This window comes from Rhipicephalus sanguineus, chromosome 1, assembly GCF_013339695.2.
Source record: "Rhipicephalus sanguineus isolate Rsan-2018 chromosome 1, BIME_Rsan_1.4, whole genome shotgun sequence".
Taxonomy (NCBI): domain Eukaryota; kingdom Metazoa; phylum Arthropoda; class Arachnida; order Ixodida; family Ixodidae; genus Rhipicephalus; species Rhipicephalus sanguineus.
The window spans coordinates 131,115,258-131,134,601 of NC_051176.1; the positions used below are offsets into that span (position 1 = coordinate 131,115,258).

At 43.3% G+C, this 19,344-nt stretch overlaps 2 protein-coding genes across 4 annotated transcripts in view; one reads left to right on the top strand and one right to left on the bottom strand.

Annotated features, from left to right (window-relative positions):
* Nucleotides 1–16,899, top strand: part of LOC119398094 (uncharacterized) — a 73,372-nt gene extending 56,473 nt beyond the window's left edge. For 2 of the 3 annotated variants that reach the window (XM_037665329.2, XM_037665328.2), the window contains exons 4-6: nucleotides 1,452–1,601; nucleotides 3,888–4,123; nucleotides 14,944–16,899. In XM_037665329.2, coding sequence (XP_037521257.1) covers nucleotides 1,452–1,601; nucleotides 3,888–4,123; nucleotides 14,944–15,277 — 720 coding nt within the window. In that variant the 3' untranslated portion in view covers nucleotides 15,278–16,899. Of the gene's footprint in view, nucleotides 1–1,451; nucleotides 1,602–3,887; nucleotides 4,124–11,248; nucleotides 11,499–14,943 lie in introns of those variants that run through there. The other variant, XM_049416461.1, reaches the window with a different exon arrangement.
* Nucleotides 15,380–19,344, bottom strand: part of LOC119398130 (isovaleryl-CoA dehydrogenase, mitochondrial) — a 49,908-nt gene continuing 45,943 nt past the window's right edge. Inside the window, exon 12 of the mRNA XM_037665331.2 lies at nucleotides 15,380–19,013. Coding sequence (XP_037521259.1) covers nucleotides 18,880–19,013 — 134 coding nt within the window. The 3' untranslated portion in view covers nucleotides 15,380–18,879. The remainder of the gene's footprint in view (nucleotides 19,014–19,344) is intronic.

Genomic DNA, 19,344 nt, shown 5'->3' on the forward strand with positions numbered 1-19,344 from the left:
ACTGCGAGAGAGGGAGAGAGAAAGGTAAAGGAAAGATAGGGAGGTTAACCAGAGGAAATCTCCGGTTGGCGACCCTGCACGTGAGAAGGGGAAAGGGGCGGTGGTGAAAGAACGAAAGAGGAGAAGAGAGCCTGTAAGGATGCCACAAAGTCACGATTTATTATGACCTAACGCTACACCCTTTCAGTAAAATATAACAGTTCACTCACAGCTCCTCCGCACAGAATTTTTTAGTAGCAGTGCCGCCAGTAGCGTAGCCAGCGGTTGGTTCTTTTTTTTTTTTTGGTGGGGGAGGGGTTCAAACCGTCCCCCTTCCCTTCCCCCCGAAATTTTCGCATTTGGTTTGTGTATAGGGTAACGCGGGGCAGAATGAGACGTGGGGCAAAACGCGACATTTTGACTTTGCCGCCCTCTACAGCTAATACAAAAAGTATCTTTTCTTTGTTTCTCTATTTCAGCGATAGGTGCCGGTAGTTTTCGACATTTTATGTGCAAAAGTTGATGATTGCTCACAGCGTTCGTGCGGGAAAAATTGCGCGGCTGGTGTCAGTGTGTTCGTGACCCGCCAAAAAAGGGCGAAATTCTGCTCGGCCAAATTTTCGGATCCGTGCATGAAGCTATTCCGGCATCAGTACAATAATGTAATCATTTTCGTTGTTACTTTATACTACTAGCTTGCCACCAAAAGTTTACTTCATTTGGTGCCGTGGGCCAAAGGGGAAATTTTTTTGTACTCGGGCATGTGAGAGGGGCAAAACGCGACAAAAAATGCATTGAATTGCCTTAGAGAGTGTCTTATTAAATGAACCATTTATTTACGCTCATTATATATGATATTTTTTGTTAAGGATGGTGTGGAAGTTCAAGAAAATATCATCTAGATTTTCTTGGGAGGAAAACGACGCGAAAAAAGCACTGAATGCTTTTCAGGAGTATCGGAGCAGCACAGCGCCGGGTTCTGTGTTTATTCAATGCGTGGACTGCGTGGCGACCCACGGAGTGAATCTGAAGTGCTTCTACTGCAAGAACTGAAAGAATAAAATTTTTTCACGCTGTCTCGTGTTGTCTCACGCAGCGTCTCGTTTTGCCCCGCAGGTTGGGGCAAAATGAGACATGTGGTGCATTTTTTGTTTCTTTTTAAAATAATACTTTGAACCGTCACAGCATGGCCATATTTATGCAGCACATACCTTGTACGCAAAAGAAAGTTCCTGTGTTGACATTTTGTGGTAACGAGTGAAATAAAAAAAGATATTCACTATTTTCAGATTTTTGTCGCGTTTTGCCCCGCCTTACCCTATATATGCGCACATATACGATCATACACACAGACATGCGTAAAGGGCGAGTCCGACCCCTCCCCGAAAAGATTTCTGGCTACGCCCCTGAGTTCTGCATCATTCGTCATGATTCCAATCAACATTTTTTTTTTACTTTTTGCATTCACGCAGACATACAGGACTACTCCCCTGATCACACCGTCCGCGAAGCCGCGGCGTGATGTGACCATCGGATCGTACCTGCGGCACGTGAAAGAGCCCTACTTCACCACCATGAAGATGCCCGTCGACAGCCTCAACAACCCTGAAGCAATTGCCAAGGTATTGTGCTGTATTACTCGCACATAGCGTGCGCATACGATGCGCGCGCCCGTGGCACCGCTCTGTGCAAAAGATGCACATTCAGTCGTTCCAGGAGTTCGATTGGCCGAAGAATTTTGTTGAGGGGCTAAATGTCCGATACGCGAAGGAAAGTATGAAGTGCCAATGGTCGGGCGAAATTCGCAACATTACTTGACTAATTGCCCCTAATCCAGCTTGCGGATGAAAACTTGTTGCCACACTTTCCAAAAGTTTTTTGGAAAGCTTTTAGAAAGTCCCCGTACTGATCTGGGATGGTAGTTTATGCAGAAAGAGAACTACGAGGCATGTGCTGGGACCACCAGTGACATTGTCAACACATATGTGCACTAGTAGGAATTTGGGAAAACACATACGGCTACTTTATTGAATAGCGGGATTTAGTCTCAAAGCACGCGGTTGTGGAGGGCTTCAGACTGTTTCATTTTGACCACCTGGGATTATTTAATGTGCACCTATATTAGTGCACGAGGCCAAGCAGTATTTAACAAATATATTCTCTATAATAGAATGTGCCAACACAACTGCTTGGGTACATGGGTGCTCTCCGCCATATTGGTACCAATGCTGCAGCGTTAAAGGAACACTGAAGAGAAGATTGATTAAACCCTTATACGAAAATGAACCTTCCACAACACAAGAAGCACCGCTTTTGCTGCGAAAGATGCTAATAACGCGCGATATATATATATATATATATATATATATATATATATATATATATATATATATATATATATATATATATATATATATATATATATATATATATATATATATATAGGAGGGGCGACACCAATGCCTGTACCAACTCTCACCAGACGTCATAGATTTTGACGGCATCAGCTCGGGCCTGCATAATTATTTATCCCTAATACGAGTTACACCGTGTTCTAAGGGAACCAGGAACAACATGACAAGTTCTAGGAAATATTGTTGAGTTAATGCGCCAAAATATGAGATTTAAATCAGCTACGTCATTACTGAGGTTCAGGCGCTGGATCTTCATCGCGAAATTAAAAACTGAGACTTTAATCTTTACTTTCCATTCTGATAAAGATCCTATGGTCACGAAATTAACGACAATAGCGTTCTCAAAGACAATAAGCACGTTTCAATTTAGTGTCCCTTTAAGCCACACAGAGCTGCATGGAAAGACCAAATAAATGCCGAAGTACAACAACAAGCAGAACACGAAGAAATGATCCTTTTTGTTTGTCGGACGCACTAGCCTGCCGTAAAGTAATAGTCGCACTTCCGTCAGCAAGAACGATCCAGAGCTTCGTCGAGTATGTATGGCACTGGTTTCTTAAATTCCGCCAAAGTGTAAGCTATTCGACTCTCAAAGCGTTCGCAGACCTCGACATTGCGCGGCACAGACTTTTCTTCTATCGTCACAAGCTCCTCTGCTTTCTCCGTTTCAAAGCATCATCTATTAAAAACGAATAATAATAAGCCTTAAATTTCTAAGGCTCAATGTTCACCGTTCAATGGAAGCTCCGAGTCAAACTTCCTGAAGCTTTCCATGCGCTAGCTCAAAGGGTATTTTACCAGTGCATATCGCTAACCTCTACCGATTCTTTGCTACCTATATATTTTCCCAGGCCCCTCTTAAAATGTCCTATTAGTGTGTAATTACTAGTTAACCTATCAACGCCGGACTAGACCTGCACCATTGTATTTAAACCACTGTCGCGGTGACTACTGGGAAAGCATGCATAAAACTGCCGTGGCGTGCTACCGTAGAAGCTGCCGTACTACAGAGCAGCTACTGTATGAGCTGCAATCTTATTAAAACTGTTTTGATACAAACGGAGCCCGTTACCCTGGCATGATAGATTAGACGCAGAAGGGGCCTGGGCACCCCTTACGGGGGCCGGCCCGGTGGCTCCGCCCATGTAGGGACTGGGAGTCGGAGCTCGCCAGCCACCTTTTGGGCCTTCTGGACGGCCTGATGTTGAAGGGCCCTGTCGGAGCTCCTGAGGTGGTTGATCCAGTCTTCCTCGGTGGCAGGAGACCCGAAGCTAGCGTTTAGCGCGGGACACTGCCACAGCATATGATTTAAGTCGCACCTGGGGTTTTGGCATTTAGGGCATTCTGGCCTTATACTGGGAGGTATTTGCTGCATATGTAGGGGCTGGTTAGACGCAGAACTGCAGAACTGCAGAGCAGAACTGCTGCCGACCCCACTGACGCCGTCTTTTCCCAGTGCCACTCACACACCTTACTGCGCGCGCGCGGCTGCAGAAGGTGCAGGAGACGGTGAACCAGGTGGCATCCGGCAGTAATTCGCCGTGCTTCGGCCTGCCGGCCTCGGTGGCCACCAGCGGTGGCAGCGGCGGGCGCGTCACACCAGGCGCGGATGGGCCCAAAGTCGTGCACAACGTGTACAACTCGCCCATTCATCTCTACTCGACCCAGAACGTGGCCGACACACTGGCCGCGCAGACGGGCCTCAAGGTCGGTCAGGGCAACCTCCAGCCGTAAGTATTTGAACAGGACAACAGAAACATCTGTAAACCGCCTCTATTTGAGGGGCACTTCGTGCACAAATGGTTGATCAGGACGTTTTTCTTTTTTTTTTTTCGGGGAGAGGGGAAGAAATCTGACCAAATTTACAGCGAACATGTCATTGCCGAGGACCGCATGACCACTTGCAAATTTCTTAAGAACAGAAGGTTTTCTGAATCCGGCCCACATTTTTCGTCCTAATTCTAAAGAAATATCGAGGAAATTATGCGTTTCCTTTGTCACATCTAACCTCAAAGCACAAATCTGTGCTGGTCACACAAGCATGACCCGGACACACAAAATTCTGTGCACAGTGTCACCAACGTCATACAGAATGGTGTTCGCACATCGCGGCCACGCAAAAGGACAGCTATGAAACAGTAGTCTAGTAAGTACCGTCCTAGAAGGGAGTCACTTCGAACTAGCAATATAGCAAAAATTAATTGGTGGAATGGCGAGGGCCAGTCTGTGGCTAGCAGATACTAATCAGGTATTTCGTGAATACAGCACTTCGAGCTTCATAATCAGACACGCGCGATTGAGTGCTTGACGATCTGCCATGGCTTGCATTGTTAACGCTGTACACAGGCTATGCTGTACTGGTATGCCTATTCAACCTGGTTGGAGCTGGACATCTTGGCGCGTCGAAACCATACTTGTGGCCATGTCTTTTACGTCAAGGAAAGCTGAGGCCGAATTCATAATGCCTTGTATTCGTCAGTGCTTTTAGTGATTGGCCAGACGGCTTCGCCAATGATATCTCTAGTATTAGGATTAATGCAATGCAAACGCACCGGCTAGAGTTGAAAGTCCAATCAGTTACCAAACCAGGCAGCCCCTCTCAGTCATTTGGTGTGTACGCTAATCAATCGGGATGGTGGCAATAAATTGCAAAGGTATTATGTACGAACGTAGGAAATTTAGAAAATATTCCAAAAGAAGATTTCAGTGTCCCTTTGAATGTTCTTGCGACACGATATATTCGTGCGAATAATAGTATGTTTGTACAAACACTGCACTATGCATGGCTTATGTTGTGCTGCATTGTATGTGCTTGATGTACGACTGAGTAGAAACAGGCATACATATATTACGTACACTCCCTGTAGAACATACATGAGCGTACAAGTGGTTGTAGCCAACAGAAACGAAGGGGAAAAAAGCCAGTTTCGCCGCAAGGGCGAATCAATCAATGCGGCAGCAACATATTGTAATGTTATACGAAGTAAGGCTAACAGCTAACTACTTTAGCATCCTACCTGATGTCACTGAACAAAACGGTGGCGTAAGGAAACGCGGCCGCTGCCGCGAGCGAAGCGACCTTCGTGCTCTTTGTGGCTTCAACGCAAACTTTGCGATGAAAGAACAACCCGTACAAAGGTATGACCAGTCTGCTGATCCCCTGTAAAGATACGGCGCGCGCGACCGCGGGTGATCACGCCCGAGCGGTCAATGTACGCATTTCCTGCCGGAGAGACGCAACCCCGCTCCGGCACCTTTCCGCCTCCATGCGCCTTTCGCGCGACGGAGACGGTCGGCGCGTTTCACAGTCCTCACACGCTTTCACTCGCACATAGAACATACGACGCACCTGGCGATGTTATCGATTTGGACTTTATACGGAACATGACGGCGACGGCAAAAATTCGCCTGGAGTGTCCATATAAGTGATTCGAAAAGACATGTGCAAGCGAGCGCAAAGCAAGCATCTTCACTACGCCGCGATACATATCACTTCATAGAGCTTGGGTCGTAATCTATTGCGAGTGCCTGCTAGGGAGGTGGCAGTCGCATTTTTCGACACTTCAATTTAGTCTTTCTGGGTGAAATTGACCGTAATTCATTACATTGCAGAAATTACCACTATCATACTTTTCTTTCTTTCGCAAGTCTGAAAGCAGATAGGAATTTTATGAAAATGTAATCTTTCACGAAATGCTTCAATTAGTTTTTATGATTGTCGTCTGCCTATTTTGGTTAAATAATTTAACAAATTTTCATGTGTCCGTTTACTCACAGCCTTTTATGTTAAATTGTATGCCACTCGTGGAAGCAAGTCCTCCGATACCTTTAAAAAGGTCCTGCAACACTTTTCTGAGTTATAATGGAATGGTCTCACTATAAGCGCATGACGCTTCACGAATCACATGCAAAAATTTTTGGAGTAACAGAGAGCTGAGCTAGTTGGTAAGTATTCATTCAAAAATTTTTAGAATCCGTCAAGTACGAGCGGAGTCACAGGGATTTGTCACACGCTTCAAGCGCTTTCTCTCTCCTCTCGTACCAGCGAGCGCACTGAAAGCTACGCAGGGGGGGGGGGATGACAAGGGGGCAAGAAGATGCGGCCCTTCATCAGTGTGCGTCATAACCTTGAGCACTTTTTCTTCGAACGCGCTGCTGACTTTCAGTGTGATCGCGAACGCGTGCGCGGGCCACGGAGAAAGTGGCGCGGGCACGTGGCGGCATCCTGCGGCGACCACGGTTAACTATTCCACTGACAATGCTGAAATCAGCCAATCACCTCTAATCAGCCAAGACTTTGGGTATATGGCGCAGTAATTTGAGTATATGGCATCATTTATAGAGAAGAGGGAGCGATTTTTAGCTAACTTTGAATGCCCTGCAACACTTTTTCAGCATGGTCAGAAAACGCTGCCGATCGGTAGTCGAGGCTCCCGAGAACACGCGAGCCAAACATTATAGCGCAGCACGCGGCCTGGGATTTACAATAAATTCTCAGTCAGCTAAAAATCGCTTCCTCTTCTCTAGACAAAAGTGATGCTTACGGCGTCACTGACACAAATTCCACGCCATTGGCTGATTTGAACATGGCGCGCTCGGTAGTTACTGCGGCCGCCGCGGCAGGCCATCACTTGCCCGCGCGCGCGATCGCACTGAAAGTACGCAGCGCGTTCAAAGAAAAAAAAAGAAAAAGTGCTCACGGTCACGAGGCGCGTGACTTACCTTCTTCCCCCGTGCCACCCCTCCCTGCTTAGCTTCAAGCGCTGTGCTTGTCAAATCAGCGCCGTGTATGTGTCATCTTCTCGTCCCGTGTTTAGCGCTGTTTTTATTCTTCGTCTACCTTACAGCGCTTTCGTCAGGACGAGAGAAGAGAGAAAGCAATTACAGCGTGCGACAAATTTTTGCAACTTCGCTCGTACTAGACGGATTCTAAAAATTTTTACGGTGGTCGATTCGTGAGGAAATAAGCTCCTTTAATGAAGCCATTCCATGGCTACTTGGAAAAGTGTTGCAGGGCCCCTTTAAGGTATTGAGGGACCCTAGCAGTATTGAGGCAATTGTAATAACCACTGCGCTGATCTTTCTCGTTATATTGCGATATATGGGCACTCTCGGTGGATTTTTTCCGTCGCCGTCATGTCCCGGATATGTACATGTATATATAAACAAAAGCCACAAATAAAAATAATTCAGAAGAAATATTCCGAAGCGCTCGATCGAGGTTTCGAACCTGCGCCCCCTCGTTCCGTAGCACGCTGCCTTGGACAATTACGCCATGTCTCATTCGTTCTCCAGGATACTAACGGCAGAATACAAACGCATTCGGCGTTGGGTGAAACGCACGGGACGCCACACGTGGTGAAATTAAAATTATGCGAGACACGGGCCGTGCTGCATCCTTGCCCGCGCTACGTTTGCGTCGTATCGCTGGCGACCCACGCTAGTTTTCCATTTTGAGGTTGTAGCGCCACGCCACTCGTGGCCAGTCGACCAGGGCCGAAAGAAGAGCGTCCCGTGGCACGTGGTGGCGAGAGTTAGTGGTAACGCTTTGGCTCTTGTAGACTTATGCCACAGGAGGGAAGAAACGAGAGGGCCGAACCAGAATCACAGTATATATGTTACACCGCGACCAGAATTCCGAGGCTAAAATTACAGCGCAAACGCACAAGATATCCACGAAAAAAAGAAACGTACGACACAAGCGCTGACTAACAATTGCTTTATTTTTTATACGCCAATGCATATATAGGCCCAAGGCAAACTCACCGCACATGAGCACACAACAATAGCTCTAACCCAAAACGTGTAACCAGTATGATGGTGTGCTAGATACGCGAAGACATGAAGTTATATTCAGATGGTTGCAGGGACAAAGAAGTAAAGAAGAAGTAATAAGGACAAAGAAGTGCCTTTCCGCTGCATTGTTAGCCTCAGGAATATGTACGAAGAGCCAAATGAAGTTTTAGTGACCAGAATCGACGCCCGCAGAGAACGCGAGCCGTGGCTTCATGTGCCACTGCCAAGCGCCGTCTTTATTTTCTTCTCTTGAGGTAGTGCGCTCTGCGGTTTTGTTTGCCGCCCAAAGGAAGGCGCTCCAAGGTCTTGGGACAACGCGAGCGCAAGAGTCCGATAGTGGCTTGCGTTCTGCGCATACGTCCTGGCGGCTCGGAAATTTCTTGGGTCTCCAATTCTAAAACTATCTAGTGCTTCACCGGAGTTGGGACGTGCGCCTTCGACTTGTACTTTGACATACAGGGCGTGGTCGACCGTGCTCGCTCGATTATCTCTTGAGGAGGAGTTTTGCCCGTCTTGTGATTTCACCGCAAAGTTTGCGTTGAAGCTATAGACCACACGAAGGTCACATTGCTCGCTGCAGCAGCCACGTTTTAGAAAGGAGTGATCCGCTAGCTAGAAGAGCCAAAGTAGGGGTTAGTTGAAGTAACAACTGTGACAGTTCGCCCTCGTCCTATGTATACCTGTGCGTTCTTTTCGTGCCTCCTTCTTTGTGTTTGAGCAGCGCGCTGCAAGTGTCGAGCTGTGACAGTTGTTAGTTCGTACTCGCCTTGTGTGTTTTCTTTTCCTGCGTCCTTTGTGCTTGAGCAGCGCTCAGCAATTATCTAGCTGCTTGCCGTTCTTCCTGTGACATTCCAATTTCTTGCTACCGCATTCATTGCTTCGCCCTTGAGGCAAAACTGTGACTTTTTTAAAAAGAAATGTCGAAAGCATTTATGTGGAATAGCATGAAGCTACCACGATCAGCAACCAGTTGTCTAAGCGAGCTTCACGGTTGAAATGCAAAATTTATTATCCATATCCAGACTTTCTGTGATCCAGACGTTCCAGTTGGCTCCGCTTGTGACGCGCTTAATAGCTCTGATTATTCTGTCGTAGAGAACTGGCTTTTGTCTCTCTCTGTATGTCTATTTGCCTGCGCATCTTGCGTATTGTTTGTACAGCTTCAAGCTTGCACGGCACGCAAAACGAAAATGTGATGATCGTTGTAAAACGAAAGTATCAAAATTTGACATCAAAACGCACACAGAAACTCATCTCTAGATCGGAAAAGACAACTGCACAATCATACCTGAGCCATGCAGCTTAGATAAAATTAAGCAAAATAAAACAAACAAAACATAAGAACACAAAATGTGCAAAATTCGAATACAGTTGTGACAAAACCAAGTTGTTCCATTCATCAATTGTGCACCGAAAAAAATTAGTATCTATATACCATAGTTCGGGCAAAATAGGGGTTAAAATGAGATTTTGGTTATTTTGGCGAGTAGGTCTTTGCAATAATGGACTTCAACATTGATGGGTCAAGTACATGCCAGTTTGTTCTTGACTAACAGGGAAATAAATTTCATCTGTGACTTCTTTTTCCATGTGATTAAAGTCATGAAATAATTTGACCTCAGTAGGTAATTGGATAGTCGTACGTCGAAAATTTATTGCACGCGGACCAAATATCCTGTCGTTGCATTCTTCCATTGTTGTTTATGTTGCTTTTCGTGTATGGGTCCAAGGCAATACAGGCATACTCGAGCTTTGGTCGAATAAGAAATAATAAGCTAATAGTTTAACAGATGTTGGAGCGTTTTAAATTGTGCCATGTGATTTAATCTCGTCGCATATGTCAAGATCTATCTGGAAACGTATCCACAGATATATATATATATATATATATATATATATATATATATATATATATATATATATATATATATATATATATATATATATATATATATATACACACACACTTATAGTACAGTTTCGTAGTTAGTCATGCAAAACGTGTCTGTGTTTTAACCTAAGGAATAGTTTAAGCTCTACCCACAGAATCGCGATGCGCCTACCCATCACATGTAAGAGATCCGTGCCAGATTGTTTCTGTCTGAAGCGTAGGTATTGTCTGCATGAAAATGTAAATAATAGGCATATCGGATATAAAAATTTGAGGTCTCTGTATAAAACATTATGTTTGGCAGAGTACTCATGTCAGGACCATAGATAAAATTTGAAAGGACACTCAAGTGTTCAACCTGAAACTAGCAACACAAACTTGTATCTGTGGGTCAAAATCATCTATATATATTAAACACGTGAAAGTACTTGTCATCACAGAAATTTGTGAATGTAATTGGATGGACAAGAATTAATAGCTGGGCTAGTTGGTGATAGTTCTTGAACATCTTGAAAACAGCGCAAATTACGACACGGACAAAAGAAGATAGGAGGAGACACCACAGCACTGAACTCGCAATAAACTTTATTTGAAAAATTATTCAAATTATTGAAATTGTTTAAAAATTTTATATAAATTTATTATGGGTGACAGGTTTTCAGTACTTAAGTCTGCTGTTTTTTCAAATAAATTTTGAAATGCTTCAAGAAAGCGCAGGAACATAGTGAAAATACCTGACACAAGAGTGAAGAGGCCAAAACCTTGTAGCTTCATAAAAGTCATTGTCGTTTTTGAAGTGGATTTTATCAAGTGCTTAGCACCACACAGGTTCGTGAATTAACATTGCTCAAGCGATGTTATGTGCAGATGTCCTACTCATACGTGTGCTGTATAAATTCTATACATCAAAAAGGCAAACAAAGTAATCAGTAATTTCACACATATGGTTAAGTCCAGGCTCAACATCAAGAATGATTAAGTGCAAAGAGCGCAATTATTCGCGTTTATGAGCGGACAGACCACCGCAGTAAACATACCCTCGTGTTAACAGGTTCTAAGAAGTCGTATTCGGAACTTCGTTTTCTTTTCTTTTTTTTTTTTTGCCTTCATGCACTTCGTGTACAGGAACTATTGCACTGTCTTAGGTCTGTCCATTTCTGACCAACAGGCAAAGTAGCCTTGCCAGTCTTCTGAAGGAAGCGATATTAACTGCAAGCACAATGATCAGGTCTGTACTCGTCTCAGTGCAGTCTTGCCCGCAATCATTCATCATGCTTGCACTTAATACGCATACCTTTTTGCAAGCCTCGGCATGTCCATTGACACCAATCAGCGTCATGTTTGCCTGTTCGCTAAAAAGAAGGGGAAAAAAAGACACTGACATTCTGTTAAAAGGGTCATGAACCACCCCTTGGGCTTGGCGAGTACACACATCTTGCAGAAAGCAGACACTATTACGAACAGCTCAGCAAAATCTTGCAGTTGTGCGCGCCAAAGAGAGTTTACGAACAGAGCGCGAAGTTGTTATTTTCCCAGGCACCCTCTTTTCATACAGAGGCCTGTGCCCACTCTCTTCGGAGCTGCCGACGCCTGCTGTTTGACGTCGAACAGCAGACAGCATGCCAATAGCTGACATAAATCAAGAGCGGCGTTTGGATCAGATGTGGCCACGGGGTGCCACCATGTGCTGGCGCAGCGCTCTATACTATAGTCTGCTAAGTTACACAGTGAGCCACACTCGCATATAGGAATCGCAACGGGAGAGAGTGATCGCGTTTCATCACACGCGCTCAAGGCTATGGCACCTGACAAGTGTGACACATGAAGTTAAATTACAGTCTACATGAAACTCGTTTAGGGACACATTCTCGAGCGGTGTTTAGCACATTAATTTCGTCAATTTTAAATGTCTCAACGAGTGCAGTTTACAGAATTGTTATATCGTTTTATCGCCACGTTACAGAATATTACAAAATTGTAAACATGTTCGTTTTCTTGAAATTTGCTGTTTACATTTTTTTGTATAATCTTATACTACCTATAAAACACGTTGCCTACAGTTTGCAGACTTTTATCTTTCTCTTTTAAGTGAAACTAACTTCATCTAACTTGACGATGCTCAGCAAAAGGACTTTTCAATTAGATATTTAGATAAGAGCTCATGAAGTGAAGTTTTCTCATAAAGGGCATACACAGGAGTTTCATGGAGCCTGCCGCTTTCTTTTTTTTTTTTTCAGTACCTGGTGAATGACTATAGCCTGTATAGCCTGTATGCTTATTGTGAATTTCAGACTACTGTTTGCAGTAAGTGAGTTAAATGTGCCAAATAGTTACTGGAAATATGTAGTTTTTTTGTTTTTTTTTGAAGGATGAGGGGGAGGGGGTATTGATGCTGCTCAGTGATCACTTAATGACGTTGAAATCTGATTGCAATCCGTTGCAATCCGCCAGAGCAGCAGAGAGAATGTAAGGTGTGTACCATTAAACACAGCACTCGTGTATCCACCTTGCAGTTATCTACTTTAGTGCTGTATGTCTAATGCAATACGGCAGGTATATTATCAGATTCGTGGGTTCTTAATAGGCAGACTGCCATCACACGACTTTGAAATGCACACAACCCGTGGATGTGTGAAAAGCTATTCGCGCTGTTATAATGGTAGCTTGGAATAGCTTTCAAAACATCCATATTACATTCACACCGTTCCTATCATTTTGCAGTTGATAAGAATGCCACAATGGGCACCATTAGGCTTACGACTATGTCGATATTATCATCTGTATGACAAACCTTCTAAATTGTTTTATTTACAAGCGACCGCATATACAATGCCACAGCTGTGTATGCACCAAGTAATTCAATGTGCTCAAGTAGTCTGGCACTTGGAAAAAAAAAGAAAAAGAAGCAGCATATAACAGAAGCTGCAGGTTTGCAAAGTAAAGTTACTATGTGATATACTCAGGTCCGCTGACAAAGAAACTATAATAATGTGAAAAGCACTGGATCTCCATGACCAGCGCCTCGCTGGCCCATACCATACTTCTAGCTAGGCTTCCTAATTATTTTCAAGCAATACACAGACACTGAAATGCAATTTTTCCATGTGTTCACCTGATGAAGTGTTTTCACAGAGTAAATAGAGTGTCTCTCATTCCACAACACAACACTCGAACGCAATGTATAGGTACAGCTCTGTGTACTCGATTAAGAACTTTGACTGCTTTCTCCTTAATGGCTCTTCAAACCCACAAACTAGGTATTAAAGTGAAGTAAGGTGTGTTACTCAAGGCTAAAGCTACTGTACTTTCCAGGCAACTTTGCAGTGAACTCACACATAATGGGGACAAGAGAATCAATTATACCAGGAGGCCAAAGGAAAAGATATTTGGTATCGCCCTGATGCTGCATCCACGATTACACTGATGCCCTAAACAGTAGTGCCAGGAATACAGACAACTCACAAAAGATCTGCTGCATCAGCCATTCAGTGTATACTACTCGGAGCACGCACTGCTATAGTTCTGAATATTGTGCATGGTTGTGCAGATTGGTGGTGTTCAGCTATAGTGGCTGCTACTGTAGTGAAGTACATGCTGTGTGATCAATTTCCCGCACTGCATCGTATGAGCTGCACTCTGTGACAACTTTCACATTGTGCTAACCAGATTTAAGAAGAAAAAGCGGCTGGTGCCCATCATAGAACTGTAGTATTCTTGGACTGCCTGCGAAATCACAGCAACACAGTTTTGTTGAAAAAAAAGTTTGTCTAATCCATAAAGATTTAGCTCTCACAAAATGATGCAAGTATACACTATTGCTAGGAGACCTACAACAATCGGAAAGCAGTCTTGGACTAGCTGTCACAGAGTGCAGTGGCATGCTCAGTTGACTAGACATCGTATATGACTAATTGATGGTTGCCAAGCAAATAACAATAGCATATACCAGGGCATGTTTTATTCTAACCACACGAGCAATATTAATCTTCAAACACTTCAATCATAAGGAGGCACAGCCAAACCAATAAGCTTTGTTAAAAAACAAAAATATGTCAAAACATTTAGAAAATGCCACACTTGGAAAACATCAGGCAGTGCTTCACACATTCTTAATGGACATAATACAATAAGCTGATTACAAAGTGATCTTATATTAAGATAACTTGTTCCTGGGCTAGTTAGTTGGTTGATACTACTTGAAGAAGTCATCATAGTTCAAAATTAAACAAGCACAAAATGCGATCTTATCTCCCCAAGGAATGACAGCTTTCAAACTTCCAGGGCTCTTGGCAACCAACAACTTAGTCGTGAGCCTAAAAGCCATGTAGTGTGAATGGATAGAAGCAGTGCTTGCTGTCTAGCATGGACCCGTTTCCCGTTTACAGGCAATAGTGTTGTTGAGCACCATGCCAAGCAGGCAAAAATGTAGGTACCTCACAAAGAACGTTATAACTTCTCCGACAGTAAGTTTGCGCACCACACACCTTTTGGTGTTTCTGTGTTGCTTGCTTCACCAAAGTAAAGCTGAAATGTGCACAGCATTTGCCAAACTTGGAAGCCACGGTGTGATGGTCATCAATTCTGGGCGGGCCTTCCACTAGCGCATCTGGTGCACCGAAGCTTAAGAAAATTAGGGGAACCTTGACAAAGCTTAAGTGCACTGATGGTTTTACATGGACTGCGTAGTTTCAGGTCCCACATGCAATGACTTAAAAAATTTTGGCAAAGCATGCATTCGTAAACACGAGACGGGTCCAGCACGCTTGCCTGCCATGCCTGCAGCGCCGCTGGGCGTCCCGAACAACTAACCAATTGTGAAGTATTTTTATCGACCTGTCCTTCCTGGGCCACAAACACCACTAGATCTGGAAGCGCCAGCCCTCAACAGCAGCAGCACTCACCGCGGAGCGTGGGCAGTGCTGGCAGCGGTGCGGGCATGATCAAGCCTGGCACCAAGCTGAGTAGCGCAGCCGACATCACCATGTCACCCACCTACCAGATGATCCACGGCGAGGAGTGGCGTGACATCCGCAAAAGCGACCTCCAGGAGCACCGGCCAGTCCAGAATCAGTTGTATGCTGTGCAGCCAGACTACGGCAATGCCATCAACGCGTTCGGCGCGCCCAAGGGACGCATCCAGCAGTCCAACAGCTTCAAGACTATCATGTCCACTGTCATGACACCAAAGCTGCTCTAGAGCCACTACCTTTGATGAATGCCCCTGTACACGAATTCATGTTTATAGAGCCACACAAGGTTAGAGAAGGTCTCTGTGAATGTGCTTTTTACCCTCATGCACGTCAAGGAAAATGTGCGAGTCTTTACAAACATGAGTTCGTCTACAGAGCCCCTATCCAGGAGTGCCTTTAACCTTCAAGTTTGCACAAAGAAGCTGACGAGGTCACTGTTGAGAGCACAATGTTGTGATGCACATGAAGTCCAGAGGCACCAAGAAACAAGTGCTTACACAGTTTCCTCCAGCCAGAGAAAGGCAATTTGCAACAAATCAGTGGAGGTCTTCTCAGTCACGTGATGTAGTCAAAGCCATTTGTGCCTAACGATCGCAGTTTCCCGATTGAAGGTACCAAAAGAAATGCTTGCGATCTGTGATCCCCGAGCAAACTTCAATTTAAAGCTTGGCAAGAGAGCTAGTGCACACTATGAAGAATTAGTGTGTCTCTAGATATCCTCAATGCCATTAAACACCATAAATGTAAAGCAAGCACATAACTGCAGTGTTATGAAAACTACCAAATTTTTATAATATTGTTTAATAATAATAAATACAGCTGTTAAAATAATGCATGTAAACTATGTGGCAAGTACTAAAGGTTTGTCACATAGTTTGGTATGTCAAAATAGTGAATACACAGCTCTTTTTATCTATGAACATTGAGCCTCTCTGCTGCTTTCAAGGAATAAAAATAAATTTGTAAACAATCTTCAGCCCACCAAGTTAAATGGTTTATGTTGCCAAAATAGTGCTTCCGAGCTTGTGGAGGTTTGGTATACGTTGTGGCATATTGCACACAACATGCTATTAGAACATTGCATACTGGCATAAGCTAAGTTTAAGCAAGTCAATTGAAGACTGATGAGCTAAAAGATTGAAAGGGTGACTGACCATCCATCAGTACATTGTGACCATCGTTGTATATCGCTCCAAGACAATTGTGCTTGTTGGTGATTGTGGAAGCTAATGTTTTCCTGCTTTGGAAGGAGTGCCATATAAGAGTTCAATGCCTCTGTGTTACACTGGGTGTCTGATAGTTGGGTAGTTCACAAGAATACCCTTTCATATCTTACAATATACTGATTCTTTTTATTTTCTTTTGAGTGAAACATCTCTTCTGGATACCACACATATCTAAGTGCTCTTGCAGCAAGGCAAAATACAGCAGGTTTAATTTTTTTTAACTGTATTTTATTCTGCTTGCAATTTTTCTGTTTCCTGCAAATGTCATCCAATTGTTCTGCTGTCATCCAATCCTTTTGTTGGCAAATATTCACATGAAATGTGCACTGATATTGTCAGGTATATACTGACAAACTATCGATCGGAAGAACCAGTTGAAGTTGAACAAAATTTTTCCTCAGTGCATACCAAGGCACATATACATAATGCATTTTCGAGAAAAAGAGTGTGATACCAATGCTGCTATGGCTTGACATGCTACTTTAACTAAGAAACAAACTATTTATAAGGCATGGAAGTGTCATGTAGTAGCTTAATTACACACAGCAACGGAATGTTCAGCTGAACGCAGATTTATTTGTCACTGTACAGTAACTTATTGAAATAAATCTCCTACAAACCAACATGTTCCATTCTTTCGACTGAAGTGAAACGTTTGTTGACACCATGTACCCACATGCTGTTTTCATCGTGAATGAATGCATTCACACCAACTGTGTTTTATTTTTCACTACAATAACAAGCGTTCTCAAGCTACAGAACAAAACACTGCTAACACATCCATGAGCTACCATAGCAGGGTTAGCAAGAAGTGTTGCAAAATACTATAGTCGCACATGGCTGCTGTGCTCTGAAGAGAGACTCAAGCAGAGAGACTGAACGCAGCTGATTAATTTCAATTGTTACAGCATGGAGCAGAAACTTAGAGAACCGTTCATGCGAAAAGATTGCTGAACACAGTGCAAGAGCACATCAAGCTAATGTCGTTGAGCTTGCACCACAATTGTAAACCACACAAAAATGCCAAAATGAAATAAAGTTGCACAATAACGGCTAATACAGAAGGCATGATGGCCAACAAGAATACCTTAGCAACAACTAATGAGAGTCACCGGAGTGTGCCGAGAGGTTTTTCATTTGAAACAATGAAGACTTTAAACAACGAAGCTACAAGAGTTTTCTCCTCCATAAGCTTGCTCACAAATTGAAACCGACATGTTAACGGCAACCACAGTGTTTTGCTTCTTTGAGAAGTCTACTACGCAGCAGCAAGACAAAGCAATACATAAATGCAGTTCATCTTGATTTCCCATGCTAGCGAGAGATCACTCGACCACAACAAAACAGCAAGTTATCTCAGAAGATATCTATACATCAGGTACCTCTCTGAACACCTCAGACAAAAAAGATACCCACATTATCACAAAATTACACAGACAGTACAAGTGAATAGAACTTAAAACACAGACGTACACAATAATACCGATACACACTACCAGAAAGCATGCACAGTAGTTAAGAACATGCTATGTGGCTGCCGTTAGCATTTTGCTGATTTTACAAAGAAAAATCCTAAAGGCTAAAGGCAAAGTAATCTTGTCTGTGAGTTGAACAAACTATTCTCTGCAGCAAACAATACATTGAAGCCATGACCAATGTGACAATGTCGTGATATTTGAACCTTGTATATTTTCATATATTTCTCGCATAAAGACACTTTAAAAGCATTTCAAGGAGTTACTTAGTTACTTTACTTCACTATCACAACTTGTCCTGAATTGAAAAAAACCTACGGTGCTTCAGATACAAAAGACACTCACAGAGGTTGCACTTAGAACACCATACTTATTTCAGTGTACTACAAAACTGTCAAAATATCACATATGGAGGTCCACGGTTCAAAATTGCTGATCTGCTACAGCAAATGACTCAGAAAATATTTATACTCTCATAAATACAAGTACACAAAAACTTGTAAGGAAAATGTGACTTTGCCTCATAATGTATTCGGGAATAAAGTGAACACTGAAATTTTTGCATGCAGGTGTAAATGGAAATTTCAGTGAGAATACTAGTATCAGGTACCACTTGGGTGGCGTGTACATAATCTCAACTGTCACAAAACACCAGCCGTTAGTCACAAAAGCAAAATATGCAAGCACTTCAAGAGAAAAATAGCTTGATATTTGCATCCACCACTTCAGAACCGGGTATGCAATACTCAATTATGCTGAAGACAAGCACTGACAGTGTCAGCCTAAATGCAAAATCATATTTCACATCTACAATATTTCTAACAAAAGAGAGCTCATCTGCCATACATGTTACTGTGAACAAAGTCATTAAAACTTACATGGCCAAACAAGTCGCACAAATATCAAACACTGACTTGTAAAAAAAGTGGATGTAGCAAGTCTGTATATTCTAAAAAATTGTGTTTAGAAGCAATGGAACAAGCATTACATAAAAGTATGGTTGCTTAAAGCGCTTCATTCAATGCATCAATATTGACTGCTGAAGGCCATAACAGCACTTTCACCAGCTTCAGAACAGCATATAACATGCATGAAAAAGTAATGAACAACAGAACATGGTATCAGACCTCACTTGTACTCCTGGTTGAGGGTCCGGCCAATGATAAGTCGGCGAATTTCACTAGTTCCTGCGCCAATCTCGAACAGCTTGGCATCACGAAGTAGCCGACCAGTTGGGTAGTCATTGATGTAGCCATTACCACCTATAAAAGAATAATCAAACAGAGAACACAAAATGCAACACTACGGCAAGTGAGCTGACGTAACATCGGGCTAGCCAGTTTATTGAGTGCACTGCAGCCACGAAAAAAAAAAAAATCCTGTAGACCATGCTCAGTTTCCATTGGGATCTGAACCCACAAGTGCAAAACACTAGCTAGTGGGTTCCAAAATGTGCAATCACTGCCATAATGCTAATTACCTTTGCCTCTGATTGAATATAATCACTGGAAGATCGAAAGCCTCATCAGCAAATTTTTTACATTTTAGTGACACCATTCTTCGGCCACTGAGTACGACCATAGGTCGGCAAAA